Source organism: Syzygium oleosum, unplaced genomic scaffold, assembly GCF_021117445.2.
Source record: "Syzygium oleosum isolate NSW1041296 unplaced genomic scaffold, Sole_v2.1 Sole_v2.01, whole genome shotgun sequence".
Lineage (NCBI taxonomy): Eukaryota > Viridiplantae > Streptophyta > Magnoliopsida > Myrtales > Myrtaceae > Syzygium > Syzygium oleosum.
Window position 1 is genome coordinate 18,914,109 of NW_026607485.1, and position 19,366 is coordinate 18,933,474.

General features: G+C 38.9%; 1 protein-coding gene, 1 long non-coding RNA gene and 1 pseudogene across 2 annotated transcripts; 2 read left to right on the plus strand and 1 right to left on the minus strand.

Annotated features, from left to right (window-relative positions):
• The first annotated feature begins 1,496 nt into the window (after nucleotides 1–1,496).
• Nucleotides 1,497–1,979, plus strand: LOC115665986 (uncharacterized). The gene has a single exon (XM_030587791.2). It carries the CDS (start codon nucleotides 1,497–1,499, stop codon nucleotides 1,977–1,979), a length of 483 nt encoding a protein of 160 aa, XP_030443651.2.
• Nucleotides 1,980–2,310: 331 nt separating this feature from the next.
• LOC130140026 (uncharacterized) lies at nucleotides 2,311–3,238 on the plus strand. The gene is made up of 2 exons (XR_008818024.1): nucleotides 2,311–2,418; nucleotides 2,969–3,238. It is a non-coding gene; the product is annotated as an uncharacterized LOC130140026 (long non-coding RNA).
• A 2,946-nt stretch (nucleotides 3,239–6,184) lies between these two features.
• On the minus strand, nucleotides 6,185–9,382 carry LOC115683440 (wax ester synthase/diacylglycerol acyltransferase 7-like; annotated as a pseudogene).
• Between the last annotated feature and the right edge of the window lie 9,984 nt (nucleotides 9,383–19,366).

Genomic DNA, 19,366 nt, shown 5'->3' on the forward strand with positions numbered 1-19,366 from the left:
CGCCGGCTTGCCGCACCCCTTCTTGCCCGAGCTTGCCTAGGACTTCAAGTGAGTGGCATGCTAAACTCTTCCTAGGACTACGGGTACTAACGGACTTGATTAGGGGCTGATTCAGGTTTATTAGTGGTTGTTTAGCGGTTAATTAGTGGCTATTTAGGGGTTATTTTAGTAAGCTGAGTTGGGGCTGATCTTGGCTGATTTGTGGGTGAAATTGTGATGGTTTCGGGGCTGACCATGGTGGAATTATGTGCTGGAAATCATGGTTTGAAATGATGAGTGTATGGTTCGATTTGGGGACTAAACATGTCGGTTTGATGTGTGGAGTCGTGGCTGGTTTATGGGATTATTGTAACTTGAAATAAACATGAATATGTTGATTTTATGCTCATATTAGTAGCTGTGATTGTGGGTCTAGTGGCAACCTTGCATGCTCGTCGGATTATGGAACAATTGGTTGAAATGTGGACCCGTTTATATGAGTATGGGCTGAATTGGATTGGCTGGAAAATTGGGCATTTTTGTGTGTCAATTGAGCATGTGAAATGCGTGAGGTTCGATGCGTGCTTGGGCTGAATTGGATTGGCTGGAAATTGGGCATGTTTGTGTGTCAATTGAGCATGTTCGTATGATGTTTGAGCGTGTGGATGGGTGAAAAATTTATGTGATATGTTGTGCGTGTGGTCACGAAAGTCCCTGAGGCGTGTATTGTAACGCGGGGAATTGAGCCGTCTTGAGACATATACTTTAACGCGGGACGATGCCCGGTATTATCGGAAGACCGCCAACCTGAGGCGTGTTCGTTTATGCGGGTTGTGCCGTTGGTGGAGGATGTTGAGCCTGAGGCGTGTATTGTAATGCGGGCAAGAGACATAGCCTGAGGCGTGTACTGTAACGCGGGCTAAGGAGTGTCGTGAACATGAGACGGTCGTATGTGGACCGTAGATGGAAAGTGGACCTGAGGCGTAATTACGCGGGTCGTGGGCAAGTTTAATGAAAATAGTGTGGTGATGCATGAACGAGTGTGTGAAATGCGGAGTTGGAAATGCCGTGTGTTCGACTTTCGTTTTTGGGCATGAAATTAATTTGGAAAATGCATGTGGTTGGAATTTGTGGAATTGAGACTAACGTGCAGATTGTACGCATTAAAAGCTCAGGTAAGTACAGTTGTGTGCATGTTGTGTGTTTATTGAGTGATATTGTGTTTGGACTTGTCTAGAGGTACGTGTTAGCCTAGGTGGGGTTTATGGTGTTTACTTGATGAGACGTGTCTCATGGTTGTTTAACCAAACCATTTCAGAACCCCGGCCTGGACCATGAATCTTCCAGCGCCACCGCCTCAGCGTTTTGGCATACCGATGCACACCGATCATGCCGTGATAGAGTACCCAATAGATGATAATATGGCTTGGATCAAGCATACTACAGTAGTCTGGGTAGATATAGGGCAATCCCTTTGGCAGGCCCACACTTATACCGTCTGGTGTTTTCGGGATGGTATGGACGAGTTCGGTCCTGTTCGAGGCTTTGATGTTCCTTTTGATGGAGTAGAAGACTGGGATCCATCGGCTATACCCCCTCCTGACGGTGAGATGGCTAGCCTTGACACTAGCCTCACACAGTTAGGACATCAGCCTGTACTTGCAGCACCCGAACCCTCAATGGCTGAGCCTGATTCGGAGCCGGAAGAGTCACAAGCAGGGTTCGACCCGATGGATGTGGATTTGGGTGCAGTGCTAGAGGAGGAACTCGAAGAAGAGCCTGAGGAGGAACCAGAAGAAGAGTCAGAGGAAGAACCGAAGGAGGAGCCTGAAGAAGAGGAACGAATTGAGGTTCCGTTGGAGTCGGGGGATGAAGATAACCCGATTGAGATCGAGGCGGATTCGGAATCCTCAGAGGAGCAAGTGGCTCAAGGGGAATCAGATTCGAGTTCTAGGGAGAACGACTCGGAGTGGACGCCGTCTAGAGGGCGTAGGGGTTAGTTTAGGGGTAGGGTAAACCCATTTTTTTGAAGTATCCTATTTTTGGAGTTAGAGTAGACACAGACTACTGGTCCTTTTTTATATCGGTGGTGTAAACTTTAGAAGCCCGGTGTGCGTGTATATTATGTGTATTGTAAGTGGTGTGTATTGTATAAGTTTGACTTGGTAGTGAATGTATATTCTCCCTATTACCCCTCTCTAAGTATTGTCTGGGTATATGTTGCTTCCGCTAGTGTTTTATCTCTCTGATGTGTGGGGTCGGCAACATCCTGGGACGTCGCGATAATCGACCATAGAGGTATGTCGCGAGCTCAATGGGGTTCGGGGCGTGATATGATATCGTTCTTTAACCAGAAGCTCCATTAGATGCTCCACCGGATACTCTAGTCCAAAGATTCATTAGAGAGCAATGACCTTCCACCTGATACTTTGCAGATGAGTATGTATTATTGACTGATGCATGTGAACCAAAGTGCTATGCAAAAGCAATAGAAGATGAGTGCAATAGCAAATGGCTTGCATGATGAAATGTAGTCACTTTATAATAATCATAATTTTAAGCTACTGAAGTTACCTAAAGGTAAAAAGAGCTTCGAAGGACAAGTGGGTTGTTAGATTGTGTCTCAAGTTTGAACTGTTTACAGAACCCGACCCATTGAAAGATTTTGGTGTGCATCTTTTAATCTTGCGCAAATTTGGATTTTTCGGGCGAAGGGATTGACCTTTTATCTTTGACCGGTTTATCTTCTTGGTTCTTTATTTGTCTTGCGCATAAGAAGGAAATCACTAAAGGACAAAAGTAATGGGCACATTTATTATTATATAAACATTTATTTGTCCAAGAGGAAAGAAACAAAATGTGAACTCTAGTTGCCTATTTCTTGTCAGGCATACAGAAGAAAGCTGGTGGGCCTTAGGGGGATTGAGATAAAAGAATAAAATAGGTTCTCTTTTGTAGCCCTAGATTTTTCCTAATCCGTTTAATGTAGCCGCAAGTGGGTGGATCTCTCCGGTCTTGAACAAAGAGTAGCAAAGTTCTGTGGGGGCTCCTTCGGCCACTCATTATAGCCGAAACAATGAAGATGGGAGCTACACGAAGTCGCCGTCCAAAGTTTGTGCTGTGAGTTTATTTTATCCATTTAAGTTGTTTATTTATAAACACTTGAGGCTTGGATTTAATCTGTTGTGGTAAACACTCGAATGTGTGAGTAAACAATTGTAACTTGGATTCTCCTATTATTAGTGGATTATGTACTGCTGACTCTCCCCATGAACGTAGGTACCGATACGTCGGACCCAATTACGTAAATCTTGGGTGTCCTTATTGTTCATCGTTATTTCTCCGGTGATTTTCGCATTGACTTAATTTGCAAGATCTAGGTTAGCTTCCGCGTTCGTTAATATTACAACAATTAGTATCATAGCTTGAGGATAAGGTTTTCTGGATTGTGATTTGGGGCTTTTGCTTGTCTGATAATTATCTGGAGATTCCGTTGTTGCAATTATGTTTAAGAAGAAAGTTGAAATTGAGAAGTTTAATGGGAGGAACAACTTTAAGTTATGGAGCGTTAAGATGGAGGTGTTATTAATAACTTAAGTTTGGCCAAAGCATTGGGAAGCAAGGAAAAGTTGCCCGAAATGATGAAAGATGCCGAAAATGATGTGTTAATGAAGAAGGCGAAGAGTGTAATCATGTTGAATTTATCGGATGAGGTGTTAATAGAGGTGGTCGAGGAGAAGCATGCCACAGCATTGTGGCCAAAACTTTAGGCACTCTATGTAACAATTATTTGTACATGTTGAAGATGATGTTTCAGTTTAGATATACTGAAGCTACATTTATTAGATCCCACCAAGATGAGTTCAATAAACTCATGATGGATTTAAAGAATGTCGATAAGATTCTTGATGATGAAGAGCAGGGAATAATGTTGTTAGCTTCTTTACCAGAGTCAGGGGAGTACTAAACTAATTCACTACTACAGGGTGTACTATAATTACCTCGAAAGCGGTAAAGTCCACCTTTTTTTCTAAAGAGTGGAAGAGAAAGTTGCGAAATGACAATCTAAAGCATGATGCAGCGTAAGGACTAGTGATTCGGGGTAGAGATCAACATCGGGGTCTAGTATTAGCAGAGGTAAAAGCAGGTCAAAGTCACACAATAAAAAGTCTAAGGGAAGCGTGAAATGCTTTAAGTGTCACGAGGAGGGGTACAATAGGAGAGATTGTCCGAAGCGGAGAAACCAAGGTGATAGGTAAAATGCCACAAGCAGTGTGGCAAACGTTGCTGAGGAGAATACTAGCAATGCAAAGGCTATTTTGTGTGTGACTACTAATTTGTCAGGAGACAAATGGGTACTATATTCAGGGTGTTCTTATCATATGACGTCTCATATAAACTAGTTTACTTCTAACCAAACTGTAGATGATGGTTGAGTTCTGATAGGGAATAATATAGCCTGCAAGGTTGTATGGATAGGGACAATTCGGATTCGGATGTACGATAGGGTGATGCGTACATTGACAGAAGTGAGGCATGTACCAGAGCTCAAGAAGAGCCTTTTTTTCTCTAGGGACACTCGACGACGTCGGATTTGTTTAATTACATTTCTATTTGAAAATTTTCAAAAAATATATATTAGATTAGATTAGACTTTTAGATAATCTTGGATGCATAAGTAAAATCTAGATAATCTTTCCTCATAGATTATGATAGATTTTCGATAAAAATTAAATAATTGGAATGCATGCTAAATAAGATTTCCTTGTTAAGTTAGGATAGTTCGAATAGATGCATATTTAAATAGATTTTAGGATGATTTTTTGATTAAAATTAGGATTTAGCATGTTTATTTCCTAGTTTAAATTAGATTATATCTTAATCTTAATAGTTAATTTTTGGTAATTTTTAATTACGAATTTAATAGAAAATACAAAAAAAAATTATCTTGGAATAAGTTAAATTCTTAGATCACATGTTCATATCAAGGCATTTATTCATTCCGAATTTTAATAAATGAAAATACCAACAAAAAAAATCATGCACATGTCATGTAGTTTAGATTGCATCATCCATGCCATGTCATTATTTCTATGTCATCATATGCCATGGCATAGTGCCACGTCATCGTGCCACGTCATTACTTGCATGTCATTTAATGATTGTATGTTAGAGTTATGGAATTGCATGTCATGCTAGAATAGTCGCATGTTAATTTTGTCCATCATTGGAAACTGCATGTTTAGGTTCATGTAATTAAATTGTTCATCATTTTAAGCTAGGTCATGTAATATAGTTTAAACTTACATTTCGTGCATTGCATATAACTTAGTTTTCATTTAAATAAGAGAAAATCAAAAAAGAATTTATTGGAATTGTGTGCTAATTAAAAACCATGTTTTAGAGTGAATATGTGTTTCCAAATTATTATTGTTGCGGATTGCTGTACATCGAGGTAAGTAAATTCCCCCTTATCGTAGCAATTTATTTACTGCTTTGATTATTGGGTTTCTAAATTAAAAACCATATAATGTTTGAGCATATGCGTTATCACCTCACATGTTAATGGATAGGTCTAAAATCAATTCAAGCTGCTTGAAAAATATTTTTTGAAATAAAAGAGAAAAGGTACCGAAATAGCGTTTGAGTAATCTAGCACAATCAAGTTCCTGAACTCACGATCTTTTCAAATGTTTAAAAGAATTAAAGACACGTGTTAACACAAAAAAAAAAAAACCAAGGTTATTTCATTTACATAACGTCAACTTGACTGAAGATATTAAGTACAATTCAATTGTCGGTAAGTTGCCGATAGTGGAAATACTTATTGATCATGATGAGGATTATCGATGACCATGTTATACAATTGTCGACATACAAGAGAGATTGATCAACGATTATCATTTAACAAAATCGTGTGTTTAAGGACGACATGTTATCATGGGACCTCGAGTATATAAAATCGTGTTGAAATGTTGTAAAGGAGACACGATCATCAACATAAAGTTATGTATTTTCTCAGTTTCAATTTATCAATTTTCAGTATTTGTACTTTCCTTTAAATTTAGTTGGTGTTGATCCTTGTTACGCAATTCAATTCTTGTTCGAATCACCACTCAACCCCATTCAATAAAAATCAAAGATCAATCTTTAGTGAAAGGTATTTTTCTGATTCCCAGCTAAAACAAACTCTATTGAGCTCACCGCCACGGAACTCAACAAGACTCGATTTCTAGATTCGTCCCGTTAACAAGATCTTATAAAGAAAAATAAGGGAAAAAATAGGGTTTCATCATAAGGCGTTGAACTGTGGAAAGATAGGAATGGGAATGGCTTCTACTGCTTCTCACATGCATCGTGAAGGATCATGTCCAAATCATCATGCAGCGAGCGGGTGTACAACTCGGAATCTATGAACCCTTGCTCAGCTCGCACGACTACTCTCAGATTTCCTGCATAGTTGATCATCGTTATTTGGAGACTCTGCAAAAACAAAGCACGAAGGAATTATTTCATGTATTCGTTACATCATTGATACGAAGAAGCAAGCCACTCGCGACTCAGTCTAGTGAGTACGTGCTGTGGTAAATAAGAAGAATCAATTTTTTGAATTCAAAATTCTGTCGACTCTTAAAGATGGGATAGGAGCGTAACTGTTGCATAAAATGTTACACATTGGTCTTTAGACCCATATATGTCCCGAATATCGAAATCTGTATCAATATTTCGGAAGATGATGCATGTAACGACTGCGAAATTGAGGCCCAGTACCAATAAAGCCTCGGTAATTTTGTGCTCTTGGGTAGAAAATCAAAATTTACAACAATTACATAAATACCTCGGGTGAGCCGACGACGGTGAAGTACATGCCTTTAACGGGATGATTATCGAAAGACAATTTCTCCATTGGCCTTGTAACGTTGGCCCTGTAACGTTGTAGATGATCATGCTCGAGTTTCTCATTGTCCTGTTAATGTGCCTTGCTACTTCCTGCAATGATTAAACACATTTCGTACAGGCAAATCCATTTGTTTTAATCCATTTTTGTTAACAATAATATCAATAAGGAGTAATGCTAGGTACACTTAAAACCAATTTACAAAATATATGATAGATTGCAAGAAATTATACAACGAAAGTGTGCCATGTTCAATACCTAATAACAGCATGTCACATCATTTACCATATCAAATTTGTAAATTATATTTAATATACTTAGCATTTCTGACTAGTTAATTGTTGCGACGTGTACATACCTCTGGGTTTCTGCATTTCTTCATCATCTCTAGCAACATCCCTGTAAGGACTACACCGAAGGAGCTCCGTTTCCTCTTGATCACCTCACGAGCTTTGTGGACAAACTTCAAAGGATCAGAGAACTGAGAATCGCTCGGTTTCACCTTCGGTATCGGCACATGCAAGAATGCAAAATTGTTTCCCCACGGTGACTTGGAATTAGGTTGGACCATGTCTCTCACTGGCCTGTGATCTCGCAAATTCCTCGTATTCAGTAGCACCAACACCGTGGAGTTGGAGCTCAGGTTCGAGTTTGGGCTCGCTCTTTGCATGTACAATCGGGTCGCCAAGAAGATTATTCCAATAATCACGTCGTTGACGGTCTGTTTGAGTGAAGAGAAAATTCATGTGAAAAGAACTGACGATATGTTAGTTTTTTGCATAATCGTTTATTTCCACACCGTAAGGTAATTAATCGATATCTGTACAGTGAAAAAGATAAACCTACAGTTCCGACTTGACCTTATATGGTGACTTAATTGTAAAAGAGACATAATTCAAAGCTAAAAAACGTAAGTGAACTAATCCAGCTGATAAACTAGTTTTCTCTTATTGGTGGGTCTGTTTAAGAAATTCTACATCTAGGGTAGATAAAATTTGTTAAAAAAATCTATGTTGCATGTAGACATCTATATCTATAATCATGTAAATAAATGCAAAATTTCTTTGGAAGAAGAAATTAACTAGTTCTCTAGAATTTATCTTCTACATATTTGAAAAATAAACCAGTTTCTAGCTCAAAATTGTCCTTCTGTTTTCAAGGACGTCACGTTGTCCTCTTTTGGGTAGAAAAATTGTCGCACGCGTGAAATAAGAAAAAAAATTATGTGCATTAAATGCATAAATCCACGTTATTTTCCTCGGTTAAACCTTGTACAACCCGAATACTAGCTGTATACTTATTTACAGTCTGAGGATAATAAATGTCTAATATAAAGATCACCTAAACTACGTATATTTTGCAAATATGTTAGAAAAAATAATTACTTTTGAGCTAGTTATGTGAAGGTGACCATTATAATGCAAAAGATTAGAGACGAAAGTGTATCTTAAAAAGTAAAATGCTGAAAGAACGCGTAATGCATTTGTGATGCAAGAAGCTAGACTTAGTATAGTCTTCAAAATGATATTTCCTACCACTCGAAGGCAAGACTTGATCTCTTTGATTTGATCCAACAAGAACATGATCGTCGACACCGAAAATGGCCGGAAGCTCTCTGACCCACATTGAATCGGCAACAAATCATCTTCGACACAAGTGTTTTTCAAGACCCGCCAACCGAAATCTCTTACAGTGTCAACGAGCAGCTAAAAACATTTGCTAACCACCTTCCGAAGTCCAATGTTTCTGTCATCTCTATTGACTGAGCTGAAGTTATTGACTGAGGGAAAGGCTACCGGAAGAGAGGGATCATCGGCTCTTTGAAGACAAGACAAGAGAGCACCCACAAGAGAATAGCCATCCCCGAGTGCATGGTGAAGCTTGAAAATTAGGGTTCCTTGTGCTTCACTGGTTGGACACTTGATAATATGTATTTCCCACAATGGTTGGCCTTGTGGAAATGGTTCCTTGGCTATTTGCGAAATGTAACTTTTGAGGAAACTGTCATTCTCGGATGGAGATAATGAGCCCTTTGGAGAAGAAAAACTGGGGAAGTGTACATGGTTTTCCACATTCACTTCCACCTTCTTCCATTTTCTTCCTCCCTTCTTTCCCTCCGCCTATCCAAGACAAAAGAAAACCAAAATAATATCTATGTATGTGCAGTGAATTAGGGTTTATTCATTCAAGATATGTGACCATGCACAGTCATCTAATAAACATCAATTATCCATATGTCAATCTCACAACTGGTGAATATCTATACATAAGGTACATACATACCATGATGGAAGAGAACCGTGGGTTGATTAGGAGGAAAACATCTTTGATGAGCGACGTAGTTTGCAAGTCATCGATTGGATTTTCGAATTCCAACATGGCAAGAACAGAAATCGACATCACTTTACTGTCGAAGTACTGTCCTGTGGGGCTCACTGGCTCAAGACCTTCATCATGTTTTAGCAACTCCATTAAACAAGACTCGTAATAATTTCAATCTAAGAGCAACAGCTTGAGAATTTATAGAGAAGTCTTCGAAAGAATTGAATATCATTGACATAAAGGAAGGGAAAAAGACAAACGGGGTTATCTCCCATAACATTTAAGTAGGTCGTCCTTTGCTAGTACTATCTTACAAGTCTGCACGGTCACTTTCAGAGAGTTGATAAAGTGATTTCTTCAGCATTACTCTCTTGGATGAACATAGAACAGCCAGCCTTTTTTACCTCCAAGGCAAGTTGGACTCGTTCAAAGTTGTCAAGGGTCACTTCTATCATTTTCCTACTAGGTCGTGAAGTGCTGCTAGAAGAGCAAAGACTAGGATCATTGAATCTTGAATTGGGTTCTGTTGGAGTTTCTGTCGGCTGGGGCCAGGTAGATGTGTCAGGCATTCCACATGGTGGTACATTAATTATCATGTGTATGGAAGACCAAATTCCCACGGAACCTGTGCAAGTGGTCTACCCAAAAGTCTCGTTTTTAAGGTGAATGGATCGGAAGTGGAGGCTGTTGTCTTGCATTGAAATCTGCAAAAGCTTGTCTGACAGCATCCCTTGGTTCGAATGCCTGTGAGTAATCCCATGGGACTTTTTCATTGTAAGCACTTGGCCAATTTCTTTGGGAATTACTTGATTTTTCCCACAGAGGATCTTCTGGATTGCTCTATATTGTCCATCAAGATCTGCAATGCTACATTGACGGGAATTGTGAATTATAGCATAGGAACTGAAGGACCAAGGTATTCTAGCTTCAGAGTTCGTGGAACAATGAACCGATTACTTGAAAATATGTATCTCCCATGTTCTGTGAAAGATCACAGCGGTGTGGATCATGTTATCCGGAATATTGTACTTTCTTTTCATGAACTTGAGCTGCATGTTAAACTTGCCAATAACACATGCGCCAAAACCATTGTAACATTTCAGCTAGATGCTAGAAGTAAGGATCTTCATGGCCTTCTTCTCATCTTTCGGCAAACCTGAACATTCTTGCAGTAGGGAATTCAATTGCCACAGCGAGATCAAAGAATACATATCAGAAGAACCATTTGAGTTCTTTGTGAAAAGTGACTGGATCAAAGGGCGAAAGTATGAATGATTGGGGTATTCATGATGCATCCCAAAAGGCCAGAGATTGAGTCCTCCGTATTGCCTGAAGATTTTGAGTTAATATTTTCACATCATTTCTCTGCACCCATCCAGTGTGAAATCTTCCCTGTTGATGGAGAAGAGGAATTTCTGGCCATCCTTGTGACTGTATGTACTATGACTCTCGGCAGACTATAGGGATTAGGTGGACAATAAAGTGTTGGCAGCAAAAAGTAGCTATACATAGGATGTCCTTTGCAGGAAAAATTCGACGGAGTTTTTTTAACAATCCAGTTTGATCTACGTTGGCCGAACTTAATATTCAAAAAGGTAGCTCTTTAGAGATGAATCATTTTTTACGAGTAAGTAGATATTACATCTCCTATCAAACGTTCGGGGGTGTTCCACTTTTTTCCAAATGCTTGAGGCTCTTCAAGCACACCCCCTTGTGCCTAAGACACGCGGCATGTTTGCCAAGGTGCACACATTCGCGCTCAAGACAAATACGTGTTAAGATTGATGGGAACACTAGCCAAACTGACTCTTTGAATTATAAAAAAGGGTTCTGTTAGTGAGTGGTCTTGTAGCACTTATTACACATGAAAAGGAGGTATTTGATTTTCAAAGTAGCGATAGTACATATCACAAGAACGGTTAGTGCATTAAAGATTACAATATTTTCTTATTCAGTTGTTTACTAAGTGTTATGGAAGCGCTCTTCAACAAAATCTTTACGCTAATATGCTTGTAAGTCTCAAAGATTCTCTTCAACTATGCTCCCATAAAGTTCCTACGAAAGTGTTGACACCTGATTTTTAGCTCATTTTTTTTTTCATATTTTCAAAAATCTCAAAATTAGGACTAGGAATCTTGGCCAAGCCTAGAAACCTATTTCTAAACCAAAAAATAATTTTTTAGTATTTTTCTGCATTTTTCATTAATTTCTTTTAGTCAAAATAAGTGAGAAAATCAATAAAAATAGCAAATGGAATCAGAAAATTCCATAAAAATAGTCATTAGTCTTATTTTAAATCCAATTTCATTAATACATCATCAATTTTGAAAAATCTCAATCGGGTATATGTTTTTCCCAAAATTGGGCAAAATTAAACCCGAATTGAACCAAAAATGTAATTAAATCTTTTCTAGTCATTTTTAAGTCATAGTGTCTTCACAAGAAATGATTATGGGACCTTGAATTACATAATGGTCAGTCCAATTTCACAATTTGTCGAAGAAATCAGAAAGCCCCAAAATTCAATTGAAAATTAAGAATTTTGAGCCCAAATTGGGAATCGTGCCCAAAATGAAATTGTCGAACCATGAGATCATCATTTTTAGGGTTAATCAGATGTGGGTAATTCAATTTTTGCATCAATTTTGCCTAATCAAGTCATTAGGACATCAAATTGAACAAAACCCTATTAACTCGAATACAAAAATGAAAAAATCTTGGACACGATTATCACAAAAATTGGAGAAAATCATATGTTTGGGTTCAAAATGTGATGAGGAATTCAATTTTGGGGTTTAATTTTGAAAATTGGGTCAAAATTGAGCTTAATTGGCGAATTTATACCAACCCGGGTCTGTCGGGTCGACCCGGTCAACCCGACCCGACCCGGGTTGTTCATCTTCTTCGCCTGACTCATTCAAAGACCCATTAAACCCAGAAAAAGACATTTCAAGCCCGCGACTTCACCAGCCTTAATCCCACCACAAAAACGTGCGAAATACCGATTTAATAGCTGGATAATCACCAGTTGTCATCGGTTATTCGGTCTAACCGATTCAAAGTCGGTTCTAACCGAATTTGGGCGGGATTTTTTATCAACAAAAAGCTGAAAAAACTGAAGATGGTAGAGAGAACGTGTTCAAAGATTTGCCAAAGAGAGAGAGAGAGAAAACTGGCGAAACCAAAGAGAAAAAGTTAGAGAGAGAGGGTCTGAGGTTCCCACTCGAGCATCCGGTGCCGCCCTAGAAGGCGGAGCACTGGCGAATCGTGGTTTGGCTGTAACTTCTCCTCCTTGTTCCAGTCAGATCGACTGGTCCTGAAGGTCTGAAACCGAGACTTTTCTGATCAATCCAGAACCTTCCCAGCGAGACCGAAGCCACCAACTTGAAGATCAAGTGTCAAAGAAGACATCCACGAGCGTTGATTAGCTTAGGAACTCTATTTTGATCCTCATTGAAGCAGGTAAACATTACTCACGGTCACAGTTTTTTCCAGAAATTCCAGAAAATATGATGACTCAATCTTGATATTCATGTTATTTTAATCATGATTTTGTATTTCTGGATGTTCAAAACTTGTTTCTAATCACGTTTTGTGTCGTTTGATTGCATTTTGTTGGATAAACTTGCATAAACTGAACCGATTGTCCATGAACCATCTCGCCGGAGTTCATCCAATCCTCGCCGGAGCATTGCCGTGGCCGTAGGGCCATTCAAGTTAGCTTCCTTGACCTTGTTTGATGTTTTGTTAGTTATTAGAATCAAGTTAGATGGCTAGGACGTTCTATATTGCAATTTGAAGGTTCGGCTACTAAGTTTAGAACAAATTGCAAGTAAGGTTTTTCTGACTGGTTGTTCGCCGGCCGGCGAAGGTCCGACGGTTATTTGGTTAGTCTAGTTTGGTAGAGGTTGACATGAGCTTAACACAGAACCAAAAAATTAGTCATAAAGGTCACCAGAGGCTCATCGGCGATGAGCTCAAACTGGTGGATCTCGAAAACAACAAGCCCAGAATCACGCCCATCAGGTGTTCGGGGAAACGCCCCAAAGAGATCGAGTCAAAACGGTGCCGTTTTGGGCATCGTATTCGCCGGAGAAGGTGACCGGCGACCGGCGTTGGCAATGCTCGGTTCGGCCAAGCTGAACCAAGTTGAACCGAGCCGGTCCGGTTCGTTTCCCGGCGGGAAATTAAAAATAAATAAATAAATAAAATCTAAAAAAAATAAAAAAAAATTCATAAAAAAATTTATTTAAAAAAATAAAAAATAAAAAAAATTCAGAAAAAAAAATTCAGAAAATTTTTTGGAAAATCAGAAAAATTTTAGAAAAATAGGAAATTCACAGAAAAATCAAAATATTATAAAATTCATAAAAATTCAAAAATTTTCAGAAAATTCATAAAAATTTAGAAAATTCAGAAAATACAAATAAAAAATGTGAAAAATTTAGTAAATCAATAAAAAATTGAAAAATTGGAAAATTCATAAAAATTTTCAGAAAATCATAAAAATCAATTATTGGTTAATGAAATTTCCGAAAAAAAAAATCAAAAAATAAAAAACTTTCAAAAATTTCAAAAATTCACAGAATGGTTCAAAAACACCGTGGCCAACCTTAGAAAGTGAAATTTGAATTTTTGGAAGTGCCCAAGTGGCATTTTTAGAAAATTTCAAATTCAAGGGTTATAACCCCTAAAAAACCCTAAAACCCTAAAAAAATGTAAATCATGAAATAAATAAGCTTCTAGAGCTTCATTAGGGTTTGGATGTTTTGATTGATTTTCATTTTTATATACCATTAGGATTGATTGATTTGATTGATATTGATTACACATTTAATACTTGATTGGTTTTTCCTGTGATTAGAATGGATAGAATTAGTGGGTAAGCCTCAGAAATTTGCATGACACGTTAGACATCGTATCGTTCTTAGGAACCGAAAGGGCGTTAGGGATCTCGATTTGGGATCAATAACGTAAACAAGTCCCCGTACTCAGAATCTCTGGTTCGTAGAATCGCGGTATTTCTCCCATACCCCGATTAGGTTTCTAGTCTACCTACCAACAATGACTAGTTGCGACTCCAAAATCACAAACTTAGACTAAATAGAAAATTGCCATCCGTTGTAACGTGAGGTATGGTCTGGGAGAGACCCTTACACGGAAATACCTCCTTAGCGCACAAATCCCGAAAGTCCAAAAAAAAGCACGGCGCGATAGGCTTGGCGACTCCGCTGGGGACTTACCTTTTCTAAGTGGACTTAGGCCTAGATAGAACGATATGCTTGTGTTTTGTGCTCGCAAAGATCCCAAATACGTCTCGCTAACGATAGTATTAAATGGTTTTGTAGGCGGGTGGTATAAGGGGTGTAGTCTTTGCTAACCCTTATTTTGCAGGATGGTGTTGGGATTGAATGTGAATTAAATGAATTTTAGAAGTGCTGTTTGGTTATTAATTACTATGCATGTCTTTAAATTTCTTTAGCACTACACCATTAGCACACACCACCCGTGGCCCAACCCCGGCTACATTTAGGATTACCCTTAGGAGGTATGTATTTAAGCGAAACTATAAGCCGATTGCTCATGGGATCGTTTAAATGCAATACCGATCACCAAGGTGGAATAATATTTCATTACTTTGGGCCGATTGCCTATTGGAATGGAATCCCTTATCCATTAAGGTGATGACTTTGAGCCTTTAGCATATCCTACACTTTTAGGCGTCAAAGCTTCACTAGTTGCATTCACTTGTCTTTGTGGTTGGTATACCTAAAACCAAACAAAAATATCATGGTAAGCAAGTATCGTTCCATTCCATTCTTTTACAATTATGTATGTTAGTTGGCACATTTTAAAAAAAAAATGCCTAAATGACATTCAATGCTTGGTCTAAATGCCCTTTCATTTTAGAATGCATGATTAGGGCGCCATACTCCATTTGACTATTCTTTCATTTTTAGATGAAATGTATCGGTCCATGGCGGATGTTCCATGTAATTCAAGTGCTTATTTGTTCATTTCAATGTATTCGAAGTTGTAAACCATAGTTTAGGACTTTATGGTTTAAATGGTGTATGACAGAATGGGCATTTACATCACACATTGAATTTGTCCATAATCTCAACTATATACTCTTTTAAGGTTTAAACGGACTCAAAATGACATTTGCATTACTTTCGAGGCATGCAAGTGTATTTTGCTTCCGTTTTCCCCTTAAAAGGACATATGATTGAAATAGAGGCATTAAAATTAATTAGTAATCCATGGTGATTAATAACAAATCTTTTTGCATGATTAGGCTCAATGGAAAAACTAGACATCCAAGTAATTCACATTCCTCGGAAGGAACTCGTTACTTGGTAGAAAGGCATGTCCAAAGACAACCAAACTTATGTCCGAGAAAGGCTTGGATACCTTCTCGAGCTTATGCATGTGGAACATCAAGTCAGCTTAGTTCAAACTTTGGCGCATTTTTGGGAGGTTTCCACCGCCACATTCCAACTTGGAAAGCATGAATTGGTACCAACATTAGAAAAATATCAAGCCGCCATTGGAATTAATTCTAAACCTAGGGTCGTAGAGCTACCCGTTGAACTTAATCCTGTGAGCCTTTTAGCTGAATTTCTTAACCTCAAAACTTCCAAAATCGAAAAGTTAATCAAATCAAACACGGGTAGATTTCCATTGTCCTTCCTAGTAGATAACTTTTCAAAACTTCCTAGGGAAATGGGAAACACTTCAGCCCGGGTATTCATTCTAGCTTTCTTCGGCTTTATTCTATTCCCCTTGTCCAGAACGGGATTAGACCCTTTAGTCACTGTGATCGCAAGACAAGCATGTCTTAAGTGAGACTTCTCTAATATGCTTCTTGCCCAAACCGTCATTTCCTTAAACACATACCAAAATCGTGGGAGGGGTATTTTTCAAGATTCTACTGGTCTTTTGTCATTATGGTTCATCTCACACATTCGACCATGGTGTCGTTTCATGAACATTCGCAAAATTTGTTCGGCGATAAATCCAATTGAACGATATATTCGTCTCCAAAGCAAATTACCCAAACAATCTTTCTTAGATTGTGCCAATTTCATTAAAGCCCTAAGTCCCGATCAAATCCATTGGCGGATCAATTGGCCAAAGATTAGCAAGGGAAAGATCACAAGCCGAGAGGGAAATGCGGTACCATTGCTTGGTTTAAGTGGAAGAGCATCTTATTGCCCTCTAAGGGTTATTAGACAATTCGGGATACTTCAGCAAGTACCACCGGTATGGAATCCCGAAGAGTTCACCTTTGACATCCCAAGTGGAACTATACCCGAAGAAGAGAAAAATAGCCTTCAAGCCAAAATTCACAAGATCATCCTATCTTTGGATAACCCACTTGAACAAATAATCGAGTGGCCAAAAAGCTTGGAAGAAGATATGAAAATTTGCATGGCCTCCAAAGAATACATCAAATGGATAGAAAATAAGCGTCCAACTGATGTCGAGCCATATGTCCCATTGAACGTGATACCAGATCCTGTGGATGACTATGTCCCTGAATACATTGTTCCAAGCATGCCTGGAGTGGAACCCTACATCCCTGAAGAGGTCGTGATCGATGTAGAAGAATGGGAATCTCGAGTCAAAGAATGGGAAGAATACCAAAAGGCGGAAGCTGTCTTAGTCAGCAAGAAGCCTAGGATTGGATGATTTAGATTCCCATTTGAGTTTAAAATCATCATGTCAAATAATTTCAAATTTTATATGCAATAATGGGTTGATTACTTTCTAAACATGCATGGATAATTTCAGAACATGATTTTAAAACATAAAGGAATCACCATGGATTGCAATTCTTTGAATTGTACGATTCCTTGAGAAAGACATTGATGAAGAATTTTATACAAGGCTAAGACTTGTATGAAATTTCTTATCATTGACAATCTCATGAAACGATACAATTAAAAGGACGTAGGGTTTCGTGATCGTTTTGCTATGATAATATCGGGTCTTTTTACAAAACAGGTTGTTTAGCAACGGAAGGTAAAAGACCTCGGACTCGCTTACAAGTTAGAATGGTGGAAGAAGAAACCCGTGCTCGACTAGCTGAAGTCGAGAATCAAATGACCCAAATGACTGCAACGATGGCAGAAATGAAGGCTTTTATTTTCGCATCTCGAGGATCTTATCCTACTACTCCAAATGTGGGAACTTCAAACGCTATTGAAACGCCGATTGAAGACCTAGTCAGAAACAAAGAACCGGTTCAAGAAAATCCTCCAAAGACTACGCCTGAGGTGGTAAATTTGGAAGAGGATGATAAAATAAAAAAGACATCCAAAACAAAGGATTAAGAAAAGGCCAAGAGATTGGCCAAAATTGAAGAATGCTTAACAAGTCAAGGTTATGAGCTTCAAAGGTTCGACAAGTTCTCGCCGTACGCAAAAGTGGTTGTTCCAGAAAATTATAAAGAACCAGAGTTCGTGAGCAAATATGATGGCACTGATTGTCCCAAAAGCCATTTGAAGTATTATCTCTGTAAGATGGCAAGATATTCGGATAACACACCACTTCTTATTAGTACATTTCAAGATAGTTTCAGAGGAGCGGCTCTCGCATGGTACACAGCCCTCGACATAGAAGACTTCACTAAATGGGATCATTTGGCGAGAGAATTTCTTCGCCAGTACAAGTTTAATGTTGAAGTGCTCCCAACTAGAGAATGTCTCGTCAGAACCGAGAAATGGGAGAATGAAGGGTTCAGAGCCTATGTTCAGAGATGGAAAGCTATTGCCTCACAAGAAAAGCCTGCCATAAGTGAAGACGAGTTCATTGAGCTCTTTTTAAAATCATTGCCAATTGAGTATTATGAAAAGCTTCATATATCAGGATGTCAAACATTCACCATGTTGGTAAAAGTTGGTGAGAGAATTGAATGGGGGTTGAAAGAGAAGAAGGCTCAAGAAACAACGTCACGAAATCCTTACCCCGAGAGAAAAGACAAAGAACCCATTCGAGAAGTGGTTATGGTGTCTAGCCCCAGTACTCATCAAGCATCATTTTCAAAGCAATCAAATGTCGCTTGGAAAAACCCAAGGCAGTTCGAGCCAAATAAAAGGCCCGTGAGGCAATACACACCGTTGCCCCGACCCCCGTCAAAGCTATTATCAATACTTTTAGAAAGGCATTTGGTGGCCAAAGAAGTACCGAGAGACAATCCTGCAAGATTTTTTTGGTACGATGAATAAAAAACCTGCACCTACTACATGGGAGAAAGGAGACATGATGTAGATAATTGTCCCACTCTAAAGTGCAAGGTTCAACAGCTCATTGACAAGAAGATATTGAACTTCCAAGAGCCCGAGCCAAATGTACATCAAAATCCTCTTCCTGAGCACAATACAATAAACATGATCAAAGATGAAGAAACAATGATCAAGCCTGACGATGAAGATGAATATGAAGTCAAGAATAAAGCTTCTTGATTAGGAGATGTCCGCTTTCATCAAGAAGCGCTCCTAAAAGGCGAGATTGTAGACAACTTGGAAGAAGACTCCGGAAAATATAACTTCCAAGTGAAATATACCCCACTACCATGGGCATTCAAAAATGAGGTAATTGTGCCTGATGACTAGGGTGGTATGGATGATGAAACCAGCCCTGAGGAGAAAGCCCTGTCTAAGAAGGAAATGCTCCAAGATGAAACAGATGTGGATAAAAAAGAGAAAGAAAAAGTCCGACAGGGTGAAAGGCGTTTCACCCAAAAATCATCCGTTGAAGACGAAACCGTAGATTTACTCGGTCAAGACAGCGGTAAATACAATTATCGTGTCAAATATACTCCACCACCATGGGCGTTCAAAAATGAAGACATTATACTGGATGGATGGGGTGGCATGGACAAAGTCCCAATCAGCCAACTAAATCTTGAAGAGAATGAAGATCGGGAAGAGAAAAAGAAGAAAAAGATTCGCCGAGGTGATAGGCAATTTGCTCGTAAAGCACGAAAACAAGGTGAAGTTGTCGATTTTCTGGGTCAGGATAGTGGTCGGTATAATTACCGTGTCAAATATACATCTCCTCCATAGGCATTTAAGGACGAAATGATCACACCTGATGGCTGGGGTGGAATGGATGCTAACGAAGCCAATAGAAGCATGGTATCCATGATTACACCATTTC